The sequence below is a fragment of the Mustela erminea genome, chromosome 19 (assembly GCF_009829155.1).
Source record: "Mustela erminea isolate mMusErm1 chromosome 19, mMusErm1.Pri, whole genome shotgun sequence".
Classification (NCBI taxonomy): Eukaryota; Metazoa; Chordata; class Mammalia; order Carnivora; family Mustelidae; genus Mustela; species Mustela erminea.
This window is the reverse complement of record NC_045632.1, coordinates 33581782-33607941: the sequence shown is the minus strand read 5'-3', so window position 1 is coordinate 33607941 and position 26160 is coordinate 33581782. Positions and strand designations below refer to the sequence as shown.

General features: G+C 49.7%; 1 protein-coding gene across 1 annotated transcript in view; it reads right to left on the bottom strand.

Moving 5' to 3' along the window:
* Positions 1 to 2079: 2079 nt before the first annotated feature.
* LOC116579592 (metallothionein-4) overlaps positions 2080 to 26160 on the bottom strand; it is a 29529-nt gene continuing 5448 nt past the window's right edge. The window contains exons 4-9 of the mRNA XM_032325127.1: positions 19246 to 19369; positions 13238 to 13304; positions 11773 to 11838; positions 10874 to 11206; positions 6044 to 6243; positions 2080 to 3978 (exon numbers count right to left, since the gene is read on the bottom strand). Of these exons, the coding sequence (XP_032181018.1) occupies positions 11115 to 11206; positions 11773 to 11838; positions 13238 to 13268 (189 nt within the window). The 5' untranslated portion in view covers positions 13269 to 13304; positions 19246 to 19369 and the 3' untranslated portion in view covers positions 2080 to 3978; positions 6044 to 6243; positions 10874 to 11114. The remainder of the gene's footprint in view (positions 3979 to 6043; positions 6244 to 10873; positions 11207 to 11772; positions 11839 to 13237; positions 13305 to 19245; positions 19370 to 26160) is intronic.

Here is a 26160-nt window from a genome sequence, read left to right as displayed (position 1 = left end):
CATTGTGACCTCTTGCTGGAAAACTTTTGTCTCCTAGAATTCTTTTCCTCCCTTCTCAGCCAACCCAGGTAGATCTGAATGTTCTCTTTCACCAAGGACTGGATCACAACCACAGTGGATAAAAGCTCTTATTACCCTAGTTGCCCTTGAAGAAAAAGGGGCTTAAGACAAACTGCCAAATGAGATAATTTGAAGGGAGCTGAACAGCCTGTTTCTGGGAGGCAGGCTATTCAGGGTGGTGACCTTGGAAACATAGCTGACAGTTTGCCAAGACAGACCCCTGGGCCTCCTGGACTCTCTCCTCTGATGGCTCTGACAACAAGCAGCTTTGCAGGAGCAACTAGAACATTTCAGGAATCACAGGGTTTTGGGACTGGGACCTGGCTTTAATTTCCCCCAACCCCATTGTACAGATGAAGAATGTGAGGTTGACCAGTGGGAGCAAGAGACCAACATGGGGTCTGGTCTCTCTCCCCCAGACTTGAGCTTGACTTAGCAGGAAGTTCAGGTGTTATCCAAAGGTGGGGGGACTGTACTCTGCCCCCCAGAGCTCCATCCTAGCCCCAAACAGAACAGTGGCCATGTCTCAGGATTTCAAAGGGTTCAGTTTTCAAAGGGGCAGTTCCTTCAGATTAGGCTCCCCCTACCCCCACCTCCTTCCCCCTTAAGAAGAGACCAGTCCTTGGTTTATGCCGTTCATGGGATTTATTGTCACTTGCCAGGGGCTGGCGGCCAAGCCTCACCACAGGAGAGGTAGCACTGGGTCACCCAGGCACCCGCTTCACACCTGGTTCACACGGAGGGGCCGTCTTCACTGGCAGCAGCTGCACTTCTCAGCCTCTGCCTCCGTGCCCTCTCCACCTTTGCACACGCAATCCTTGGCGCATTTCTCACATTCTGCAGGGCAGCACGAGCAACAGCCTGTGGATAAAATCGGGAGCCTCTGATGGACTCTCCCTGCATCTGTCTCCACCATAAGGGAGGGGGAGAAGGAGGGGTGCTAAGGGCCTAGACACTGCCCCCTTCCTAGTCTCATGCCGGGTCTGACTCAGCATCTGCGGTGTGTCCGTTGCATCCTGGGGAGAGGGGTGTCCAGTAAGTAGCCCACAGCCCCTTCGGTGGGTGCAGGGGATGCACCACTGGGATGGTGGGGTAAGTGCTGGACCGCAAGGAGAAAACCTCATAGGGTGAACGGCCTTGAAAAGGGACTTGAAGGATAAACTCGGAGGAGTTGAGATGGCCAGGTGTGAGGGTTCCAGGAGATCCGTGGGAGGATCTAGGGTTAGTTTTATTCCTCCTGCCTCTGACTCCCCAAGCATATTACACTGCTCCCCGGGGAGACTGAGGAAGGTCAAGCTGAGGAGCTCCTCAAAGGCCTGGGAGGGACCAAGGGACCAGAACTCCAGAGCTGCCCCCCAGCCTCACCACTGGCTTCCTCAGGCACTGAGGTTTGGAGGTGAGGGTTTCAACCAGGGTTGCAGTTCTCCACCCCAGCTCCCCAGGAGAAGCCCACGATTTACAAAAACATCTTGCCCCAGGCCTTGGGTACCAATCACTGGGGGTGGGGGCGGGGCGACTGTATCTTACGGTCTCCCCAGGTCGTTCTGTCCCAGTAAGAGTCAAAAGTAATATAATAGGGGGCCTCGGGTCTCTCCATCTTGCGTAGACAGACGACAGTAGGGAGTACTGGGGGCAGGGGTGGGGTGGGGGGCGCCCACACTCACTCTTCTTGCAGGAGGTGCATTTGCATCCCTCGCACTTGCAGGAGCCTTCGTCGCAGGTGCAGGAACCGCCTAGAGGGGGGACGCCACAGGAAGAGTTAAATATGCTAAAACTGGGGTGCAGCCAGGCCTAAAGGAGAAGATGGGGTGTCGAATCTCAGTGCCCTCTGGAATATAGCCACGTCCACCCTTTGACGAGGTTAAAAATGGCAAGCAGGGAGGGTCCCTTCCCCCAAATGTCCTTGAGCGGTCGGTAGGGCGTGGGGTTCTCTGCGAAGTCAGTGGGGGCGCTGTGCCGCGGGTTGGGGGCAGGGGCTCACCAGTAGGGCAAGGGCAGGTCTCAGGGTCCATGTCCAGAGGAGCTGCCGCTGGAGGAGGTGAACTGACTTCTCCCGGCAACTGGACGCACTAGTGGCAGCAGGTGGCGAGGCTTTTATAGCCCCAGGCGGGGGCGCGCAAGCAGAGTTCGCGCGCGCATGGCGCCCCCTCTCTCCATCTGGGCACACGGGCTTCGGCGGAGGCGCGCACTGCGGCAGCGGTCCTTTCTCCCCCGCCCCACCCCACCCCACTCCACCCCACCCTACCCTGACGCCGTGCGCACTGCAGGGTGCGCGCGCGTGCTCCCCAACTCCTCTCAGGGGGCCACTTCCCACTGCGTGCACAGGGGCGACACTCCCCGCTCGTCCGTGCGCGCGTGGCTGTGAGCACCGATGGGGACGCGAACGCCGCGGCAGCCGTCCGCGGCAGAAAGCGCGCACCTCCCGGCTCAGAAAGCCGCATTGCATGTTCCCCAGCCCTTCCCTGCCTCTCATCTCCTCTTATTCTAAGATTCTGGGGCGCGCGACTCATCCAAATGGGGTGCTGAACACCCTGCTGCTCCAGGACTCCATTCCCTCATCCCTCATGAATTGGGAAAAGAATCGTAACAACAATGGAAGGGCCTTGCAAACTGGATTTGGGGGGGTGCGGGTGCCGGGCTCTTCGAAGCCTGAAGGACAGGCCTGGGGTGACTTGGGGGAGATCTGGGGCGGTGGTACTTGGTGGCTGCGTCCTAGCTTCCAAGGGAAGCAGCTCTCCATTTATCGTTTCCTTTTGTTAAGTCCCTAGTACCTGTGGTAGGCTGAAGAAATGGCCCCCAAAAGAGATCCGTGTCAAATCCCAGAACCTCTATTACCTTATTTGGACAAAGGGTCTTTGTAGATGTCATTCAACTAAGGATTTTTTTTTTTTTTTCAACTAAGGACCTTGAGAGGAGATCATCCTGAATTGGGCCTTAAATCCAATGACAAGTGTCCCTGTAAGACACACAGAGAATAGACGGAAGAGGAGGAGGCCGTGTGACCACAGGAGCCAGAGATTGGAGTGACGTAGGCCGCAGCTACCAGAAGCTGGACCCAAAGCAGATCACTTCCTTCCTTTGGGCCTCACTCACCTTGCTCAGCAAATGAACACGCTTAATCCCCAGGAAACAGAGGAGCAAAGGAAACCATTAGATAACCGGTCAAAGGGTACTGAAGTAGAAGAATTGCCAATGGTGGCATTTCAGACAGTCAGTCACCTGGTGAATGCCCCCACGGGGATACCTCAGTTTACCTGCTGGTGGTGCAAACACCTTTCACGTAGCAGCGGGCTTCCTAGGGAAAAGGCTTATCTAGAGACAGAGCTTTATTATTCCTTAAGCTTTTATTTATTTATCTGAAATACAAAGAGAGAGTGTGCACAAGCTGGGGCACAGGGAGAGGGACAGACTCCCCAGTGATCAAGGACCCAATGCCGGGAGGAAGGGAGGGAGGGAGGAAGAAAAGGAGAAATTAATTCCAGGATCTTTGCAGTAAAATGTTGGAAAGGTGGAGGTGGGAGGAGACCACCCAGTGCCTCCCCAAGAATCAACATTCCCCCATAAGCCCTCCCAAAGGGTCCTTACCACCTCTCCCGCCCTAGCTTTCACTTCCTTCCAGGAGACGCCTCCTGAGGACCTGCATTCCTCCCTCTGTAGACGTGATCCCAAGGCTGCCTCCCAAAGAAGGCAGGTCTGGTGAGCTTTCAGACTTTGGTTTTGCTGAGCGTCTCCAAATATCCCCCATGCAGAGTGAGCCTCTGTTCTCAGAGCTGGAGCCTCACTTCCAAAGGTTGGCTGGAAACTCTTCGTCCCCCAAAAGATGAGCTACTCCAAGGGCCTCCAAGCGGCCTCATGTGAGGGGTGGAGCTGGCTGGTTCCTCCAAGCTTTGCGGGTCCCACACGTGTTGGTCTGTGAGTCTAAGCATCAGTAGTGGTGAAAGAAGAGAAAAGCAGAAGACGAGAACCAAGAGTCTCAGGAGACCCTATAGTGCGATCTGGCAAGGTATTTAATGGGAAGTCCAGGTTGGTTCTCAACACTGACTTCCTGCTTCCTGTTTCAGATTACAGAGTCCACCAGCTCTAGCATCACAGCTCATTTCCTGTTTGTTTTCATGTTGCCTAAGGCTCCTCTGGCCCCACATCCTGTTGCCCGTAGCCCTCCAGGCTTCAGCATCTAGAACTTTCCCTGCCAGTGAAATGTGCCTGCCAACACACTCAGCCAGAGCTGCCCTCTCCTTCCCACTCAGGCATCTCAGACTTCCTTGGAATTGAGCCTCAGAGGAGGCCATTCAGAGGGTCCTGGGGTAGCTCATCTTCTCAGAAAAAATGATGATCTCAGAAAAAAAGCCAGGAGTCCAGCAAGCCCCTCCCCTGGGTTGAACTTGATCTAGGGCTGCACTGGGCTGTTGCACTACCCTCAGAGGGTCTCCTAATTTACTGTCCTCGGACCGAACAGTTGACTGGGAGTTCAGGAGCCTGGACAAATAGTGGTGTCCCCAAAGAATTTGCAAATGTGCTTCTCTGCAAGTAAAGCCATTTCTGGAGGAGATCCGGCTTTATTAGTAGAATGAATGTTGAGTGAGCAACTGTATCTACCGGCGCAGCTGAAGCAGCAGAAGGGGCCAGGGTCACAGACAGGGTAAGGAGGCAGGGTAAGGATGGGGAGGGAGCCTCACCCTGGCATAGAACAACTTAGCTAGAAACTTAATAGCCCTCTATCTCCATGGTTACCTCCTGTTTATGGCAAATGATTCAGTTTCTCCTCTGCAGTAGTGATACAAGACCTCCTTTTAAAGTAAATTTAAGTATAATAATAGACCAGGTGATGATATGTGATTATGCCTAAAATTGAGTAGGTTCTCGAAGGACAGTAATCGGGGAAACATTGCCCTACAGCAGGCTGATCCCTTGAGTGCTTGCGTCCAATGCGGCTGCTGCTTCCTCCCCTGCCCTCCTGCATCCTTCCTAGCCAGGCATTAGCACCTTTTGCGTGGGCTCCAAAGGCTGAGGGAAGATTCTGTTCTTCTCTTTAATTACTCGTGGGATGGGAAGTGTTGGAGGAGGCGGCAGGGAAAGGCAGCCTCCATGCTTCCAGGTTTCAGAAAGTGGCCAGGTTGAACCCAGCTGCCATGCCAATACCTTGGTTCCTGAGATTTACTCCAAAATCTAGGGACGATAATGCAAAGTTTTCCCCAAGGAGCTCCTCAGTAGAATAAGAACAGTGGTGCTCTGCCATCTCCTCTCAGTGAGGGACCTGGGGGGCTGGTGATCATGAAGCCCAGAGCGAGGCAGGGCTCCAGTTGAGCTGATTTGGGCATCAGTGGGTTGAAGTTCAAGGGCCACCCATTGGGGAAAGTCTTGTGCATGGTGGGGGCAGGAGCTCCATGGCTCCACAGGGAGGGGGTCATGATGAGGGAAGGGTCCATTTTAGTGGGGGCATCAGGAGAAAGCCCACAGGGCCCCCAAGCTACAGGAGACACTCTGGGTGTCTGCTGAGCTCCCACATCAGGATAATGGGAGTCCTGTCCTGCTCATATTATCCAGACCACCCTGACAATCCTGCCAGAATCTTCTTCCTGAATGCAGCGAGTAAAGACTGAAGTTCTTCAGAGTGACTGGCTTTGGTGTCAGGTCTGATTTTGAATCTCACCCGTTTCCCTCTCCTATTCACTGGGGATAATCATACTCCTTTTTTTTTTTTTTTTTGAATTAACATATAATGTATTATTTGCACCAGGGGTACAGGTCTGTGAATTGCCAGGCTTACACACTTCACAGCACTCACCATAGCACATACCCTCCCCAATGTCCATCACCCAGCCACCCTCTTCCTACCCCCCCGCAACCTCCCAGCAACCCTCAGTGTGTTTCATGAGATTAAGGGTTTCTTATGGTTTGTCGCCCTCCTGATCCCATCTTGTTTCATTTTTTCCCCTCCCTAGCCCCCACGACCCCCGCCCTGCCGAATAATCATACTCCTTACTCCTTATGGTGAACTATACTATTACTCCTTATGGTGAACATTCTGAAGTTTCTTCGAGCAGATTGCAGAACACGTCCCAGGTGCTCAACAAACAGTGCTTCGATGACCCCCTCCTCCAGGAAGTCTTCTTTTCTGCCTGCAGCCAGACATAACTATCCTTCTTACAACTTCTATGGGGTTTTGTCTAGATATTTTCTTCCCTGTAAGAGAGGGGAAAGAGTTAGTCCCACAGTCTCCCTGACACACTCTGAAGTCTGTAAAGGCAGCGCCTAAGCAACAAGTTTCTTTCCTCTTCCTCCTCCTTTCCTCTCCTCCCTTCTATGCTTAGTAAAACTCCCTGCACATCTGGAATGTCTTTGAATGCCGAATGAATGAATCAAAGTGAGAACTAGGAGTCTGAGTTCAGGTCCACCCTTTTTTATAGGATCCCTTGAAGGCTGGGTCAGGAAGAGTCCGGTTAAATTATGTATGTCTTAATGAAGTTACTCCGTGGTCCTCATCATCCTGCTTAGTGTAAAGAGCACCGTGGTCTTGAATTCTCTCCTTCACTACCACAAATGTGTATAGAACACCAGCCTTAAGCCACACACTGTGTTAGGAATGGCAGGTGCAAAGGCAGCAGGACAATGACAACGTCGGTCTTTTCTGAGAACCCACTATCTGGGTAAGGAGGCATTTAATAAAAAATCCATATGCCTGGGGTGCCTGGGTGGCTCAGTCGGTTAAGCATCTGCCTTCCATTCGGGTCATGATCCCAGGTTCCTGGGATAGAGCCCCACATCAGGCTCCTTGCTCAGGAGAGAACTGCTTCTCCCTCTCCCTCTGCCCCTTCTCCCCATCCCCCTTGAGCTCTGTTGCTCTCTCTCCCTAAATAATAAAATCTTAGAAAGAAAGAAAGAAATCCACACATAGTAAGCTAAGTGTTGCCAGGAGGTACATAACATGGTGGTGCCCATGCTTTCTGCATAAACCCATCTCCCCTCTCTCCCTTCCTCATTAGATCCTCACTCCCCTCTACCCAGGACTGGGGGCCAGTAGCATCGCCTTCTCCCAAAAACCACCCAGCTTGACTCAGGGCTAAAGATCTGTCTCACATCTCACCTTCCTTCGGTGGTTCTCCACGGTTGGCAATTTAGCCTGCAGAGGGTATTTGGCAATGTCTGAGAACATTCTAGTTGTCACAACATAGTGGTGATGGTTGTCCTGGGGCTGGCCTCTGATAGGTAGAGGCTAGGGGTGCTAGCATCCTACAAGGCCCAGACTAACCTCCCCCCAGAAGAAAGACCTGGCTTAACATGTCAGTAGTGCCGAGGTTGAGAAACCTTGCTTGACTTTATCCTATAACAAATCCAGGAAGGTTTTTTTCACAACATGTTTTGAGTAGAGCTTCAGAACCTCTGCCTTATCACCAACTTTCTATCACCAGACCTCTGATTCAATCTCTGTCAGATGTGGGAAGTCATGCCCAGGACTGAACTATGAGAAAGTAAGTGAGAGCACTTGCCAGGGAAGGCGGATGATGAGGCTGGGCATGGAGAGGGAGGGAAGCCTCCATTGAGCCGATATGCATTGTGGTCACGTGACCCCAAATTTCCAAACTGAAGCATCAGTTTCAAGTACTCTGCCCTATCCTTGCCTCTAAAAATAAATTGTACAATTCAGACCGTCTGTACCTCAAATTCAAAAACATCTGGGTCTAGCTCCCCTCTCCTCCTTCTTCCTTGTTTATTGCAGAAATTTTGAAAAATTAATAAATATAAATCTTTCAAATATGAAAACAGAAGCCTACCTGATTTATAAATGACCTTTTTCCTAGCTTATCAGATTATGAACATCTGTCCATGAAATCAATTCCACTTCTTTAATTTTATTTTAGTTCATTACACGCTTTATCTAACCAGTCCCCTGGTTAGACACACTTTTGTCATTTCCAGATCTTCACTGTTATAACCCGTGATGTGGCAAACATCTTGGTAGCTTTTGCGTGTGTGTATATTCATGATTTTTTTTCCTGAGGATACAACATTCCTTACACTGGAATTTCTGACTCAAAGGATACATTTTTTCCCCCTTGTCAAACGGTATTTTTTTTTTTTTTTTAGAAATGTGCTACCTCAGTAAATTTTGGAAAATCCAGAAAAATAGAAAAGAAGGAAAACAAAAAATTATCTTTTATCTGTGATGTGAACACAACCACTGTTCACATTGTGGCATATTTTCATTTCCATGGTTTGTATTCTGTGTGGTTTCTTTTTTTAAAATAAATGACTGCATACCTAATTTGTAACCTAATATTTACTTCAGATTTTACCGTAATTATTTCCTGCATTTTTAGTGGCTGTATCATTTCCTGTTGTATGTGCTGCTGTTACTTGAAATGATCTCATAGACTTGAGGCCGTTTCCAGTTTTTCACAATTGCGGATGGTACTTCAATGAATTTTTTCATGAGAGTGAGGCTTTTTAATTTCCCCCTGAATTTGCGGCGAATTCTTTAGACAGCTTTCCAGAAATGAAGCTACTGGGACAAATAAAAAGGATTTCATGGTTCTTGGACCCATACTGCCAAATTATTTTAAAAGCCTCATGTCTGTGACTCTAGGTGGTTCATACAGTGTTAAGGGCTTTTTACACCTAACCGGCCCTTGGAGAGTTGGGCCTCATTTATCTACCCTGCAGCCTCGTCAGGGTTCTAAGCCCTTTCTGGGATCTCTTGGTTCCCACACGCCGCCTGACTGAGGCAGAAATTACCACCACAACGCTGGCACCAGGCTCAGGGCACCAGGCTCAGAGCACCGCCTCCGCACCTGCCTCTGGACCTCGAGCGCCCCCTGCAGTCCCCGTGAGGAACTTCCGTCCTCGTCCTGCGACCTACCTTCCTTTCCTTGTTTTCCCCACTAAGGCTTCCTCTGGTTTCCATCCAAGTGGGATAATGTCCTAAGCCCGTGCAGACTCTGTCCCAGCCTCTCATGGGTTATAGGTGCTTAATATTTTCATCTATTATTAGGCCACTTTATTCTTTTAAATATTGGATAGCATGCATGGACCATAGATTCCTAACCCAGATCTCCTGGGGGATCCAGAGATGGCTCAGTGGGTTCAGGGGTTCCCTAAGACCACATGTAAAATTGAGTGAGGGTAGTTAATATGTGCATTTTTAGGGAGAGGAAGGCTCATTGCTGTGCTTCTTTTTTTTTAATATTTTATTTATTTATCAGAGAGAGAGAGGGGGAGAGAGCGAGCACAGGCAGACAGAATGGCAGTCAGAGGCAGAGGGAGAAGCAGGCTCCCTGGTGAGCAAGGAGCCCGATGTGGGACTCGATCCAAGGACGCTGGGATCATGACCTGAGCTGAAGGCAGCTGCTTAACCAACTGAGCCACCCAGGCGTCCCCATTGCTGTGCTTCTTATAGATGCTTATGGCCTGTGCTCTGCATGGTCCCTGGCAGGGCTAGGTAGGCTTAGCGGCGGCTCTGCCGTGAGAGAGATGTGTGAAGTTTCCTCTTTGTTTCCCATGGTGTTTCATCCACTAATTCTTGTTTTGTCACCCTATTTCTTTGTGGTTCAATCTTCTTATTTTTTTCCTCTATTTACTCTTCTCTCTTAAGTGGAAAAAAGGACTTGGTAGAGAGTTAACTCTATAAGGGAAAACACCAAGTTTCCCCAGGTATATAATACACTGCGGCACGTGCGTGTGTGTGTGTGTGTGTGTTTGTGTGTGTGTGTGTGTGTGTGTGTGTGTGGCAGCATGTCATGTGTGATTGTACAGGCAGGGAATACTCCTGGAGTGTTACACAAGTAAGTGCTTATTGTCATTGTCTTCAGAAGGAGGGACTGGGGCACAAAGGTGGGGAGGAGACTTATACCCTTTGGATCTTTTGTGTTTTGTGCATTGTGCATGTAGACCTATTTAAAAATAAATGATTTAAAAAAAAAATCCAGGATTCCTCCATACAACCCAGCCTGTTGCAGGGCTGTTGCAGAGTGTGTGTGTGGAAGGCTCAGCACAGTGGCTGGTGCACTGTAAGGGCTGTGTTAGGCACAGTGGTCACACCGATGGTCATCAAGCTTGGCTGGACTTGTACCAGAGCAGGTGGAAGCTGATGTGTGTGTCAGCAATCTGGTGCAGGGGAAGGGCGGGAAGGGCACAGCAGTGACCTCAGACTCTCTTTACATTGACTTCTGGGAACAGCAAGAACCTCAGTGAACAGCATCACTTTCTCCCCGCCCCTGTCTGGAGCGAATGCCCTTGATGTCTTGACCTTGGGGATTTTCTTTAGATCCACTCAGATATCCTGCACTAGGAGTTCATGGGTGATTCGACATGAATGTCCTTTAAATAGCACTCTTAACACAACAAGGCATTCTGGGCCAACATTGTGCCAGGAGACCCTGGCTAAGATTCAGTTAGTCCCAAAGCAGACCCTGTACAAGGAGTTTTGTTGGGTGGGGAATCCCAGGAAACACTGGTGGGAAAATGGAAACAAGTGAGGTAGGGAAGGAAGGGAGCCAGTATGGGGTATGTTAATGAGTGAGGTATGGCTGTGGGCTACTGGAGTGCTACACCGCTGGGGACTTCTTGGGGCATGGTGTGGAACCTGCCTCAGATTTGTCCCACTGTAAGGGTAGAGATGCTGGGGGGTATGTATCTGCCAACTCTCGTTTGTCATTAGCTAAGGGCTATTCCCAGGGGCACTGACTCCCCAGTACTCCTGGGCTGCTCTGTGTACACACCAAGCAAGATCACACAGCAGGAGAAAGCCCCCTCAGGCAGAGCTACGGGATCCTGGGGTTAGCAGGCGCCTGCCGAAGGGGTGCAAGCTGGCACTTACCGTATGCAATGGTGCCAGCCCTTCTTGGTCCTGCTGGATTAGGAGAAAACAGTGCTCTGAGCCACCAGACAACCATGAGTGAGACCTTTATTTTTTCAGCACTTTACATGAAGCTCACCAACACCGCATCTGAGCAAATATATAAAAAGCATAATCTATATAGTACAATAATTCCAACTTCTCGAATAAGGCACTGTACAGATGCCTCCCGGGCCTCGGCCCCCAGCACAACGGATGCGTTTCAGGGGCAGCAGCTGCACTTATCCGAGCCCCCTTTGCAGATGCAGCCCCGGGCACACTTGGCACAGCCCGGGGGGCAGCAAGGACAGCAGCCTGGAAGGGTCAGGAGATGGGACAGGTCAGTTTGGGGTCAACGCTCCCCTTTTTCCACGTCCTCTCCCACAGTTTAAGAGAAAGTAGGAAGGGCAGAGCAGGCCACAGGCTTCAATCCCCATTAGCAGAAAACCCCAGGGCAGCAAGCTTCGGGATGTCAGAGCCTGGAGAGATCTTCAGGGTCATCGGGAGTTTACCAGCTGCCCAGAGAGGGGAAGGGGCTTGCTCAAGATCGTAGGTCAGTGGCAGATCTAAAAATTAAACCCAGAGCTCGACTCCCAGCCAGTGCTTGATCCCTTTCAGCACTGGGCACAGCAGGATCTCCCCGAAGCCCTCTTCCTCCTCGAATACCCGCAACTCCGCAGACGCCCTCACCCCCAGGTGAGGCTGTCCTCCCCTTAGGAGTTTAGTCCCAGGCCTCAGCTCAGCTATCATTTCAGATCCCTCCCAAATGGGTCCAAGGCCTCCAGAACCTGCTTAATCCCACCATGGCTGCAGGGTCGGGAAGGGAGGGAACAGACTTTCCTAGCTTCCGGCCAGCGGTGCCCTGGGTCAGCATAACTCACTTTTTCGGCATGTTTTACAGTTGCAAGTTGTACATTTGCAATTGTCTCCGCAGATGCAGATTCCTCCTAGAAGAGAGAACAGAGCCCTAAGCACGAGGACTGAGGTCAAATGGGGATGCAAGGTGTGTCGCAGTCTGTCATGGTGCCAGGGTTTCTGGCCTGTCTTTGGGGAGTGGCTGGACAAGAGGATGGAGATGTCCCCTGAACATCACCCCCAGGGCATGGGCCCTTGGATGGTTCCCAGCCACAGTCCCTGGATGGAAACTGGGGTGGCTGCATTGAGCCCCTCAGCCGAGATACTTGCTAAGATGCAGATTCATGGGATTGACCCTTAATATCCTGATTCATAAGTCTGGGTGGAGAAAGGGAATCATATTTTAAAAAGCAAGCCAGATGATTCTGAGGTACAATCAGTTTTGAGAACCACTGAACCAGGCCAAGTCACCAAGCATGAGGTCCCCCAGGGACTGTGGAAGCCTTGTATACCCTCTTCACCTTTTTAAGGCATGAGGCAAGACGGAAACCCTGAATGGGCAGGAGAAAGACCAGGGACACAAATAACCTTAAAGCGAGAGCTGCAACTGTTTTTCATATAAAAACCATCTGCACTTTAAAAAAAAAAAAAAAATCATTCCAGAGGCGCCTGGGTGGCTCAGTGGTTAAAGCCTCTGCCTTCGGCTCAGGTCATGATCCCAGGCTCCTGGGATCGAGCCCCGCATCGGGTTCTCTGCTCAGCAGGGAGCCTGCTTCCTCCTCTCTCTCTGTCTGCCTCTCTGCCTATTTGACTGTCAAATAAATAAAAATAAAATCTTTTTAAAAAATTAAAAAAAAATCATTCCACCTATCATTTGGAGCATCAAATTTTGAGCGTCAAATGCTGGAAGTTTCTGTTTCTTTGGCAAGTTTGGGTACAGATATGTCCCGCTAAGGACCGGAGAGGCTTAATGAGAATTCTTGATGCCATTTCCAAAGCCTAAGATGCCTCCAAACTTTGACCTCTCTCCTGTGCTATGTGCTTCCACGGAATTAAGGGGATTCAGAGACTCGGGAGTCCACATAAAACCTCTGCAAGTGCCTTGTGATTTTAGCACTTTCTTAGCAGCCCTGGGAGGTGGGCAGCTGGGGAGGAGTGACCCTAGTTTTCAGATGAGGATACGGGGGCTCAGGAATATGAAATGTCAGGAGTGAATGGCATCAAGGGACCCAAACCAGATTGCCAGGCCCTTGACTCTGGTGGCTGCCCCTAGGGGCCTGACACTAAGTGCCCCCTGAGCCAAGGTCTCAATTCTAGCAAATCAGCCTGGTAGGCAACAGAGTGGGCACCACATCAGAGGTCGCCGATCTGAGACAAACCCCATTGGCAGCTCCTAATTGGAGGAAGAGAGATATTTACCAGAGTCCTGTGGGCTCCATATTGGAAGCTGGTGCAAGGTTCCAGGACCCCAGACTGGGCATCCTTACTCACCAGACATGCAGGTGCATTCCCCGGGGTCCATGGTCCAGGCGTCCAAGAGGCTTCAGTGCTGTGACAGCTGGGGAAGAGAAGCTGAGTGAGCAGCTGCCAGAGGCTCCCTATTTATAGCTGTGTAGGTGTGCACTTGGGCGCACCCCACCTGTCCCTGGGGCCAGACGCCCTGCACACGGCCCAGCCAGACGCCGCAGGCTGGGGGTTGGAGAGAGCGGGCAGGAGGAGGGCAGAGGAGAGGACGAGCAGTACAGTCATACGGATGCTTCTCACAAGGGGTGCAGGTGGCTGCACCCGCCATCTACCCACGTGCCAAGGTGTCAAGGAGCTGGCTCCAGTGGCACTCACAGTGCTCGGATTGGCAGCTACACCTGTTTGGTCTCCAAGTCCTCTGCAATCTGCCATTTCTGCTCCTTCCTTCCTTCATAGGGCCTCATTTTTGTCTCCCCTGGTCATGAAAGCCCTTACCGTGGGCAAAAGGGGCCCCTATCTGGAGTTGTGGGCTTTAGAATGCCCCCACTCGGGCCTTATCTTGGCATGTCCTCCAGACCCCCTGAGTGAGAAGGCCAGAAGTCAGGGGCATGAGCCCAATGGGAGTGTGCAACCTCTCCTTCTAGATCACACATGTAACATGCTGAATTCTGGAATTTTCTCTCATCCCAAGCCAGCCTGCTTTCAAGGGTTTGCTTGGATCTCTGCCCTAGGCTCCAAAGGGCAGATGGGCAGCCAGTGTGTGTCCCTCTAGGCCTGAAGCCTGGCTGGAGGTAGCCGTGTGCTGGGGGTATGAACAGAGTTTGGATGTGTGGGCTGGGTGCCTATGGGTGTATGTGGGGTCTCTTGCAGTGAGGGAAGGAGGTAGGGATGGAAAAAGACTGGACATGGGCCCCAGACTGGGGGTTGGGGCCATGGGGCGGATCTCTGGGCACCATCCTATGTGAAGATTTGAGAATTAAACATTGAACCTGGCCCTTCAGTTTGCTATGAAGCTCTCTTTGGAAGCGTAGGGGGATAGAAAGTATTTTATTTGTTCATTTGATTTATAACTTCTAGGTATTTTAGCCATTGACATGGGAACCTCCATTTACACTATTGCTCTGACACACATACACACCCCCAGCCCTGGCCACAAACATTAGGAGGGGTCTGGAATCAGCCTCCTATGGCCTGCCTTCTCCTCTTCATTCTCCACTCTGCCCCAGAGATTTAGCCCACAAATAACATTGGCCATGTTATTCTCTTGCTCAAAACCTTCAGTGGCTCTCACCATCTGCTGAATGAAGCCCAGACACCATAGTCTTGCGTTCCAGGTTCAGCTTAGCTCTCCAAGGTCACTGTCCACTCCTCCCTTCTACTCCCTCCACCAAAACCTAAGGAATCCGGTTTCTCTTTACTTGGCCTTGAACTTTTCCACCTCCAGGCCTTTGCTCCTGTCAGGTGTTCATCCTTTCCCTTCCACCTCGAGTCCAGATAAATCCTCCTCATTTACGGAGACATGAATCAGATGCCATTACTTGAGTGGGAGAAGCCAGGGGGTACTTTGGGGGTGAATGAAGCCCCCGATCTCATCATGATCAGGCAGCTGACTGATCTTCAGTCTTATGGAACGGGCCCTCCTGATGATGCAGCTTCAAGCTGCCCCCAGATTCTGCCACCCTCACCCCGTCTCCATGAAGAGATTCTGGAGCTGTGGCTGCTGACCCTTGCTCCAGGAAGCTGCATTTGATCTCTCCCTTTCTCACCTAGAAGAAACCTTTCCTTCTGGGACCCCTCTGTGACTGGTCTGTATATTTCTCGTGCCATTTACTACTTTTTACTCCATTGTGTGAGTGTGTTCATGGGTCTTGTGCCCCGTGTCCCAATCTCAGACCTCTGGGAGGCAAGACCTGTGTCTGAAGCATCTTGATTCTGAAGCAGTCTGCACAACGTTTAGGAACTGAACGACTGAGATGAAGAGTCAGATGACTGAAGATGGGAGTGAGCATGGGAGTGAACACATAAGCAAGGGAGTGAGTGGTAAGTGGACAAATAAATGCACGAGGCTTCTGCCTGTGGGTACTGAGGGCCTCTCCTGAAAAATACTGTCACCCTTCAGAAAGGCTAAAAAGATAGGACATGGCCAGACCAATGGCGACAGTTCCTCCTACTTGTAAATTGCCGGGGTCTCCATCATCCATTATGTAAAAGGATTGCTGAAACCATGGGTTTGAGCTAAGAAGTTCCAGGGAGAACAAAGGGATTCAGCCCCATTGGACATCAGCAAGGCAAAGGGAGGGTAGGTAGGAGTAGTCTTGTATTGATGTAGAAATGGGCCCTGCCTGCAAGGAGTTCACAGCCTTCTGGGGGATCCAGGCAGATTCCATTCATTCACCTTCTTCTGAAGGCCAGCACTGTGCTGGGCACTGGGGAGCCAAGGGTGAGTAACACCAGAGTATACAGTTCGTTGAGAAGGTCAGGAGGACATCTCAGGCCAGGAAACCCCTGCCTGGGTAGGACTACTCTCAGAGTTCAGAGGCTGGTTTCGTCTTCCTGGGCCCGCATTCCCAGCCTATGTCGTGGCAGGACCAGCCTCCCCCCACTCCTGCACGTGTCCCCTGAAGCAGATATCAATGCCTTACAGGGTCTAGCCTAAACTGTGAGCCCAGAGCAAGGAACAGACTTTCCTTCACCTTCATACAAACCAACTCTCCTCCCTCTTTCCTCTCTGAGCCAGGAATGGCTTCTTCCCCACATGATTGACTCCGTGATGTTGCTTAAGGCCCCAACTGAATGAAAATCTCAAAATTCAATCCCGCAGATAGCATGAAGCTATTTCCCAGGTTCTGTGCTGTGTGGATGGAAACAATTCTGTGTAGCTTCAGGCAGTCAAGTTCATGTTGAGCTCTGTCCCAGGCTGTCCTGTCCTGGTTACACAGTCCTTCCAGTGCCTGGGGAAGCACACCCACAGGTTCCTTTTGCCTGTCTTCTGAGTCTCAGCTCCAGATTTTTGCATGGAGCATAAAAACAAAAATACATGCATCACCCTGAAAACATGCAATGGTTGCAGGCAGAGCTTAAATCCGCGCTTAGAAAATTAGTATTTAAGGGATGCCTGGGGGGCTCAGTCTATTAGGTCTCTGCCTTCTCTTCAGGTCATGATCCCGGGATCCTGGGATGGAGTTCTGCATCGGACTCCCTGCTTAGCGGGAAGACTGCTTCTTGCTTCCTCTGCTGCTCTCTCTCTGTGTCAATCAAAAAAAATAAAATCTTAAAAAAAAAAAAAGAAGAAGAAGAAAATCAATATTTCAAAGAAGTATTATTTAATCTTGAAAGAAGTGATCCTTCGCTTTCTTGGGGTTTTCAAGGAGTCCTATGAAAATCTGGTGGAAGCTCTTGATCCTTTACCCAGAAAAAAAGGCCCCAAGCCACAACATTTCCCCCACAGGTTCAGAGGTTTTGTGCATCTCTTAAATCTTGTTGGTGAACCCAGACTCCCACCCTCACACCGCACCCAAGGGGTCCCAAGGTAAGAACTTCTCTGCAGGAAAGCTGTGAAGGCTGCAGCCCCTCTCCCCTTATCACACGGTAGCAGGAGCTCCTTTGAGCCACAGCCCTAAATATCTCCTTCAGGTATGGCCTCACTAACGTGCCTACGTCGAGGGTTTTTTTTTCAGAACAATGAAACAGGTTGTTCTCAAGAATCAGCTAATACCCCTGACTTATAACACACGAAATGACAGGGTTTCCCTAGTCTCCCCTTCCCATCAAGGTAAAAGCTAAATACATGTTCCTGAGCCCAGCATTTTTTTTGCTAGAAAGTTTCTGGCACTCATGGCTCAGGAATTAAGGTTGGGCCAGGTGCTGAGGTTAGAGAAAAACCCTGTGCCAGGACTCCACACCCTGGTCCGTGTTTTGCTCCTGGGATCACCATCTTTTCCCACACAGGGAGCCTCTGGACATACGTGCCCCCAGCCAGCCCGGAGCAGCCTGGAGCCATTGGTCTTGTTATGCTGGTTTAGATACTGAACTTGCTTTCCGGATGACACACTTCACAAGGACGAAGGCTGCACTTCCTCATCTCAGCATCCCAGTGGCCAGACTCACGGAGTGCTGCTGCCCAGTTATGGGCCAATGAGGAATAATTGGCTCAGTTCCCAGAGTTACATCTCAGCTGTCTTCCCTGGCTCTTGTGGAGGAGATGGAGAGGAACCTGCAGCTCAGCAAGAGCTGTGAAGAGCTTGAGATGCAGAGTTTTGTGGCCAGACTCAGCTCCTTCTTTGCTGTGTGATGTGGGCCAAGAAGCTTGACCTCTCTGAGCCTGCAGCGCTCTCATCTGGCTAATGAAAACGATAACCTTATGGCACTGTCCTTATGAAGGTTAGGCGGGAGAATGCATATAGTAATACACACTTATTAGCAGTAGCAATACTGTTAACACCCGGCAGACGTGTTCAGCCACCCACCCGTTTGTATGTTTCAGGCTCACGGACTATTCTGCCATCTGTCTTGGGGTTCTGAGGGGGACTCATGCAGACTTTCCAAATATGGTGGGCCGCCAGGGTGGCTCAGTCAGTTAAGCATCTGACTCCTAGTTGTAGCTCAGGTCATGGTCTTGGGGCTGTGAGATCGAGCCCCACACTGGGCCTCACGCTCAGTGGGGAATCTGCCTGAGGGTTGTCTCCTTCTCTCTCTCTGTCCTTCCCCACCCCTGCGCTCTTTCCCAGATAAATAAATAAATAAATAAAATCCTAAAAAAACCCCACTTTTCAAATATCGTCACTAAAAGTCTCTACTCTGTCACTGAAGTTCTCTGCCTTTAAGCTCAGCCTAATTCCTTCTGTGTTCTCGAGGGCTGTGGACTGTGGGATCCTGTCCTTTCTGACTCCCCTTGGTACAGTTTTCATCTGTTTGGAGGCAGAGCCCCCTATGGGGTATTTCTGGGCTCTATTTCTATGGGCTCTACCTTACGGGGTAAGGGGGGCCAGAGCCCCCTTACGGGGTATTTCTGGCCTTATCTGCAGGACTAGGCATGAGAGGTGGGTAGATACCATCTGGGTCATCAGGGACTCTGTGGGGCACCAGCTTGAATCCTGGATGGTTATCCCCGAAAGAACCCTGAGAAACTGTGGGCCAGCTTTTGTTGTTCAAATGGAGAAACAGGGTCAACCTCTGGTCATTGCATTTAGGTTTCTGGCAGCAGAGGACCTGAACTTGATTCCTCAATTCGTTACTAGTACCCATGCTTTAGGTCCGAGGCACTTCTCACAGAACTGGTCAGCTGTTTGGAGCCTTGTGGCCTTATAAACTATTTATTAATTAACTTTATTATTAAAGAGTTCAAACCTACTAAAAAGTACAAAGAAGGGTATTATAACCACCATCATATCTACCACCCAGAATTAACAGATGTCAACATGGTCGTATTTGCTTCAGCTCTTTTATTTATAAGAAATAAAAAATTAACAGGCTTACGGCTTTAAACACTGTCTGTGTGCTGGTGACTCCCAGTTTATATCTCTATCCCTGGCCTCTCTTTTGAACTCCAGAGCCATATTTCCAGCTGTTACCCAACATCTGCATGTGGATGTCAAACAGCATCTCAAACCCCGTCCCCAACTGAGCTGCTGCTCCCCACCTCACCTCCAACCAGCTCCCTCCTCGGTTTTGTCTACCTCCACCCCTGCCACCCGGTTTGGGCCATCATCATCCCCCAGGGAGATTCAGCTCATTTCCTAACTGGCCCATCTTCCCTTCCCTAGACCCTTGTAGCATGTTTTCTTCATTACAGAAATACTGTAGGGAAGGTCCCCATTCATGTCATGTACACCAGTATGCAAAACTCACTCATCCCTGGAGGGATGGCTAGGTGGTAGGGGGGCAATCACTCTCCCAAGATCTTATACTAATTTACACTAATTTCCCTCAAGCAATTTCTGAGAGTTCCCATTTCCCCACTTCCTCCTCCAGTGCTTCCTGTATTCAGACTTCTAAATGTTCACCCATCTGGTAAGTGTGAAGAAGTGTAATGGTACCTCACAGAGGTGTAGTTTGCATGTCCCTGCTTCCCAGCTTCATAGGCCATTATCCTCCAGATGGTGAGCCATGGTCTGGTTGTCCTCATACTTGATCGTGAGCTTCTCAGCAGCCTTTCACACTCTAGCAAGAGAGAGCACAGCAAATATTATAGGCAGCGGTCCTTTGCACATGGTTAGCATTCTGACTCTTCTATCTCCCTTATCTCTGCGAACCCCAATTATAAAATGGGGGTCACTGGGTCTCCTCATGGAGCAGACATTTAACATACAAGTGCTCAAGGAATGGTAGCTATTATTAAGATTTTGTGTTTGCGGTGGTGTGCTGTGTTCATAGACGGCTTGATATGGAGTCAGATATACCTGGAATTTGCCCTCAGTGCTTCGACAAGGCACGTGACCTTTCCAAACATCAGTTTGTCATCTTTAGAAGGGAGGTGATAATAAGTAGAAGGAGCAGGACCAGAGATGGGAGCATAGAAAAGTCAAAGAAGCGGTTGGAAGCCGTGAAGAACGCTAAGGGCAAATATCTTTGTCACAAATCCGTTCCATGGCCCAGCCTGGAAAAAAGCATGGCACAGAGGGGTGACAGAGCCCCAAACCCTGATGGGCTGGGCTTTGGGGTAGGAGGCTGGTTGAGAGGAGCAGGTGCAGCGCCCTCCTTCCCCATGCATTATTACTCCTCCCCTGCTGGGCTAACGAGATGCCTCCTCCTCTGTGATCCAAATTCGGAAAATCTTACCATTAGGAAGAGGTTCTGTAGATTTTGATGAACTCTAAGGTTCTTCACATTTCCTTTTTTATTTTCACACATTTCCTTTAAATATATTTTTCTAGACATTTGTTCCAACAGCTAAGGTGATAGTGGGTATCTGTGTGTGTAAGAGAGACAGACAGACAGAGAAAGCTGCACATGCCAGGGATTCTGGGGCAGTTCTGTCTCAGGATAGCTCCAAGCAAGCCTCTTCCCTCCAATCAAAATACACACACACACACACAAACACACACACACACACACAGAATTCTGTTTTCCAGGCCCCCACTTCCATTTATGGAGCCCAGGTAAAGAACCCCTTAACCAGTGCATGTCCAGCCTCTGAGGACTTGGATCTCAGTTCTGTGGATTGTAAAAATCAGGCCAAGTCTAATTAAGCGCCACCTTGCTCGATGCCCAATCACCTGTGTGCTCAGCAGACTTCACAGACTCTCTGGAGTTTGTGGCTGTTGCTTAATTACATAGGACTCCAGCTACAGGGCTGTAATTCAGTACCCACTGGGCAAGTGAAACACTCTGCTTTGCACACGGCCCTAAAGGAAGGATGAGTAAGGCCAAAGCCAACAATTACCCATACTCATTGCCCCCAGCAGCAAAGTGGCTGGCCCGGGTTGGCTGGCAACCCAGATTAGGGCTTTGGAGATGGGGCAAGAGGCTCACGTCTGTCCATCCATCCTTCCTTTGTCCTTCCCCTCCCTCCCTCCGTCCCATCAATCATTCAGCACACATTCAGGGCCCACTGTGCACGAGGTCTCAGGTTAGCCCTCTGGATGCGGTAAGTGAGTCAGACACAGGGCCTGGTCATCAGAAGCCTGCTTGCCAGCAGGGGCGAGAAGTACGTCAATAGCTATCGGAAAAAGAGAAAGTGAGCCGGATGTAGGGCACACACATGTGGGATGGTGCTTGAAGGACCCTGAGAGTGAGGAGCTCCTTAGATTTTGTGCCCTGGGTGCCTCACTTGTCTTACTCTGGTCTCGAGCCCTTCATTTCTCCCAGTTCAGGTAAGCTCTGAGCTCCTCGTGAAATGTGGGAGTTTTATCCGGTGCATGTTCACAGCCTTGGGGGTTCATGGAGGCGTACTGCAGGGGCTGGTGCAGACGGGATGTTCTCATCCCTCCTCTCCTGTATTTAAATGGGGCAGGGGCACCTGCGTGGCTCAGTCGGTTAAGCATCTGCCTTTGGCTCAGTTCAGGATCCCAGGGTTCTGGGATAGAGCCCTGTGTCAGGCTCTCACTCAGTGGGGAGTCTGCTTGTCTGCCTCTCTTAATCCGTTTATGCTGTTTTTTTCTCAAATAAATACATAAACTCTTTTTAAAAAATGGGGCAGCTGCTCTTTTTAAACTCCATTTTGCCTTGTTCATCTCATCCACCTCCTCTCACATAATAACTGGATCTGGGGTGGGGACAGTGTTGCCACTAGAACCAGTGGGAACACCACCACACAGGCCTTGCCTTCAAGGCTACTTGACTTGCCCAAGGGAATGATGGGTGCTTGTAGATCTGGAATCTGAATGGGAACTCTAGCCCAATGCCCTTCCTCGTTTTCTCTCGTTTTATGCGATTATTATTTGTATTCTGGATGATCTGAAAAACAGATAAGAATTGAAAATCGGATACGGAAGCTTCCAGTTAGCAAATATTAACATTAAGTCCTATTCATTTCGAAGACTTAAAGAACAAAACAGAAAGAGTGGAAACCTCCCACGTAAACTTCCCATATCTTGTTCTTATCCCACCACCAAACCCAGGAACTAATTTCTTGAAGGGTTTACCATGCCCACGCATGTTTTTCTACTTTTACTACACATATATGTACCTATAAAAATTACATGGTCTTGTTTTACAAGTTTGTAAACCTCACATAAAATGGCATCATTCCTCATGGAGCCTTTTGCAACCTTTTTTTTGGTTGCTTTTTTTTTTGTCCAGTATTTTGAAATTTATGATTTTAACTGCTTCATAGCATTCTATTTATTTATTTATTTGTATTTTTAAAAAGATTTTGACAGATAAAGATCACAAGTAGGCAGAGGCAGGCAGAGAGAAAGGGGGAGGCAGGTTCCCCGCTGAGCAGAGAGCCCAATGCAAGGCTTGATCCCAGGACCCTCAGATCATGACCTGAGTGAAAGGCAGAGGCTTAACCCACTGAGCCACCCAGGCGACCCCATAGTATTCTATTTATAAGACTGCTTCACAGTTCAATCCTTTTCCCTGCTGATGACCATTTCAGTGTTTCCCCTTTCCATTATTATGAATGTTGCTGCAATGGATTGCCACACACGTGGCTTCTTCTGTGACATGTGCTACAGTTTCTCTGGGGGTAAAGCTGGAAACAGATTTGCTGGATAGAAGGTCATGTGCTTATGTTACTTTCCTAGATATTCCCAAATTGCTCACCAAAAGTTTACACTCCTGTGACCAATGTCCTCCCTGAGTGTCCTTGTCCATGTCCTTGTTAACACTTGGTATTTTCGGACTTAATTTTCATCAGCCTGACAGATATAAAATGGCATTTCCTTGGTTACTGATTTACACTTTCCTAATTGCTACTGAGGCTGAGCATACTATCATAAGATTTTCGGCTATTTGGGGCCCCTCTCTGTGGTCCAGGATTCTTGCTGACACACTGCATTCCGTGAGAGCTCAGTGGGGCAGCACACTAACCAAACCGACTTTGGGACCAGTTTATATCACTTTCTTGGCCACATGGCCTGCCTCTGTCTTCCCATGTTACTGGCTCGTTTTAAGATTTTTAATTTTTTTATTTGTCAGGGAGAGAGAGAGACCACAAGCAGGGGGAGTGACAGACAGAGGGAGAAGCAGACTCCCTGCTGAGCAAGGAGCCCGTTATGGGACTTGATCCCAGGAATTTGGGATGCTTAATGACTGAGCCACCCAGGCATCCCCACATTACTGGTTTTTAATGATTTCCCCATTCAGAAGGCTCAAAGTGACCTTGGGATGAAGAAGATAAACACCCAGGTATGTCCCTAGGAAGGCCACTCAGGGTTGGGTGGGGAGTGGAGGGGCCACCCGGAGCATATCCTCAGCCTTCAAGTTCTCTGCAAGCAGTCACTCAGCCCCTGGGGAAATGGTCAAGCAGGCAAAATTCATTTTATGCTTCTGCAGTTTATCCTTTGTTTAGAAACCCTTCCTTCCAGTTGAAAAGTATTTATAGTAAGGGGTTCTGGATTTGCCCTGTAAGGCCTCTCAGGAATGCCTGAAGAGAGAAGCAGAAGACAGAAGAACTGGAATTAGCATAATTCTAGAACACCAGGGCTGTTAAGGGCAATAATGTGGTCTAAACACCCTTTCAATCCCAAACCCGTCTACAGATAGGGAGCCTGAGGCTCTGAGTGGGGGGAGTGCCTCGCCTATCAACCACCCCCAACCTCACCCCCAGGTGCAGATCAGCTGGGTGAGGTGCTACATCGAGGAAACAAACCTCCCCGGGCTTCAGAAACCTCCTATACAGACTATCAAGTGTGCCCATTCCCAGAACCACCTGTTCAGATGAAGCAACCACTTAGGGCCCCACATAGTGCCCCATGCCTCACCCAGGGGTACAAAGAAGGTTTTATGGTATAATTGGGGAGCCAAGATGCCCAGGGGAAAGACCATCGGCAGGCATCACAGAACCATGTGCCCGGGTGATGCAATAAAGCAGAGAGTCTGTCCTGAAGCCACCTCTCCCCTCCCCATCTTCTCTTACTCACTCTGCATTCCTTCCCCTTCATGCCCTCTCTCATTCCCCTCTACCTTCACACATCTCACTTTTTCTCTTGTGTCTTCTTCTCTCTTCTAAGGCAAGGCCACTGGCCTGGGACTCAGGGCAACTGAGTCCTCTAAATTCACTCCCTGGTGTCACTCACTCACAAGTTTACTTCTCTGCCAGGGGCCTCAGTTTCCCCAAAACACCAAGGAGGTGGCCACATCTAGGTCTCTGCTCAGGCCCCTCCCTACTCTGTTCTGGGGGCTGCTAAAGAGACAGCTGTTGGGAAGATGCCTGACGCTAAGATTTCTGGAGGGGCGATCCCCTAGCTGAAGTCCCAGAAAAGCAGTTCGCATTTAAAGCATTGGGATCAAAACCACTTTTTCGAGAAACTTCACTAATTGTTCATTGTCTGCAGGCCCTTTTTGGCTGTGCTTTCCCTCCAAATATGCGGGTGGGCATACAGCAGCTCAGGACCTACAGCCCCTGCAGTGAGCTCTGCCAACAGTGGCCAACCTCTCGCTAGACCTCCAGCGCTTCCTCTGGTTCCACGATCTTGGCGGGGGTGGTGGTGTCTGTGGACTTCTGTCTGAACAGGTATCTCAGGTTGGGAAGGACCAAACCTGCAACCACCCAGCCCCTTCCCACCTGTCCGGGTTCCGCTGATAAGTCAGGACCATAGTGTACTAGTTATTCAATTTGTGAATCACTCCAAGATAAATACATAGTTCTCTGAAGATAATCAGATCATTCCCAATTAATGTTACGGAGGGGTGGGGGGAGAAAAAAAACAAAAGACAAGAGATTGGGGGTTGTATAGGAGAATAATTAGCCACCACAGTCATTTTCTGTGTTGTAGAGGGGTTGATGACAGAGCTGCTTGCCCCCTGTGGGGTTCCTAACCTTCTGTCTTCCTACAGCTCAGGTCTGGGAAGTCCAGCATGAGAACGGGAGGGATGGTCACGGAAACCGGGCTGGGCATGAAAGCCTGGGTGTGCTACAATTCCTGGACCAGATACAGGTCTGTGTGAGCCTCAGATGGACAATGAGGCTGCCATTGCTTTGATTCCATCCATCTCACTCTCTCTCGCTCTCAGTCTCTCTCTGGCCCAGGGCAGGCCATTTGACCTCCATGTCCCTACTAGTAAAATAGGAATAATAACACACCCTTCTAAGGCTGCCTCTTACAAGTAATTGGCCAGTTTTTGCAGGGCACTTTGAAGAAAATTGCTGTGAAGATGTTCTGCCGGCCCTGGAATTTTCCTTGGTGCCAGTATCAAACAGACAAGGATGGCCAATGTTCTGATTCTGGCACTCCCAGCCGAACCATTTTCCCCAATTCAGTTGGAAGAGAGGAAGAGGGGGAAGGGCTGTGATCACAGCCTGGGCCTGCCTGGAATATTAAAGACACAACCCTGCCTTTGATGCCTGCCTGCAACGCTTGTTAATTTTAATAGGAAGCGAGCAGAGGCGGGAAGTTTCTGCCTGGCACGGGAAAACAGGCTGAGGCCAAAGAGGATTAGTGTCAACTCAATTTGGATCTTGTGTGGCTTTGAAGTCCTTGGCCCAGTGTTGGACAGAGTTAAAGGACAACTCCTAGATGTCAGCAGGGTAGGAGGCAGGGGGCTGGGGAAAGTACAGACCTAATGGCCCCTGGGTTCCCAACTCGGCCAGGAACAGATAGCCTCTGTCTTATTTTTGGGAAACACCTTGGAGTCAACAATCCCTCAAGCTGGTAAATTTCTGGGGAAGTTTCAAATAGGGGTCTCCAACTAAAGTGCCGGCAGGGACTAGGCAGTTAACTCTTACGAGCAAAGTAAGTTGATTGTATGTAGCAGGGCATGGTGGGGCCTGTGGCAAACACGGTAAGCTTTAGTCTAATATTGAGATTTGGGAATTAGGGTTTAATTTTGTCAGCTCTTTTCTAGGGGATTTATAGGAGAAATGTATTGCATTTTGTAGGAGATGTTGGAAATCTGAATTGTATGTGTGTGTGTGTGTGTGTGTGTATGAATGATCCCAATTTTTAAACACTGGCCAAAGTTGTTTATTGTTTTTAAATATTCACTCTCCTCTTGAAAAAACAAACTCAGGAGCCAAAGCAGCCCATGGGGCCCTGTTTTGTGACCGCCGTCTTGGAATTTTAAAGCTTTGGGGGTGCAAAGTTGCTTAAAATTCACTGAGAGACTTCAGACCACTGCTTGGTTGAGGTCATCAGAGTCACCCAATGAGAGCCTTCAAAAACACAATTTTGGGGGGATTCTGATGCAGAGGGCTTGAAGTGGGAGTTTGAGAGGGTCTCCTATTTTTTTAACACTTCAGCTGATTCTAATGTGCAGCTTGCCATCAGTTTCCCTCAATGACTTTTAATCTTTTTTAAATCATAAACCCTTGTGAAAGCTAAAGAAACTTACCAACACTTTGCATA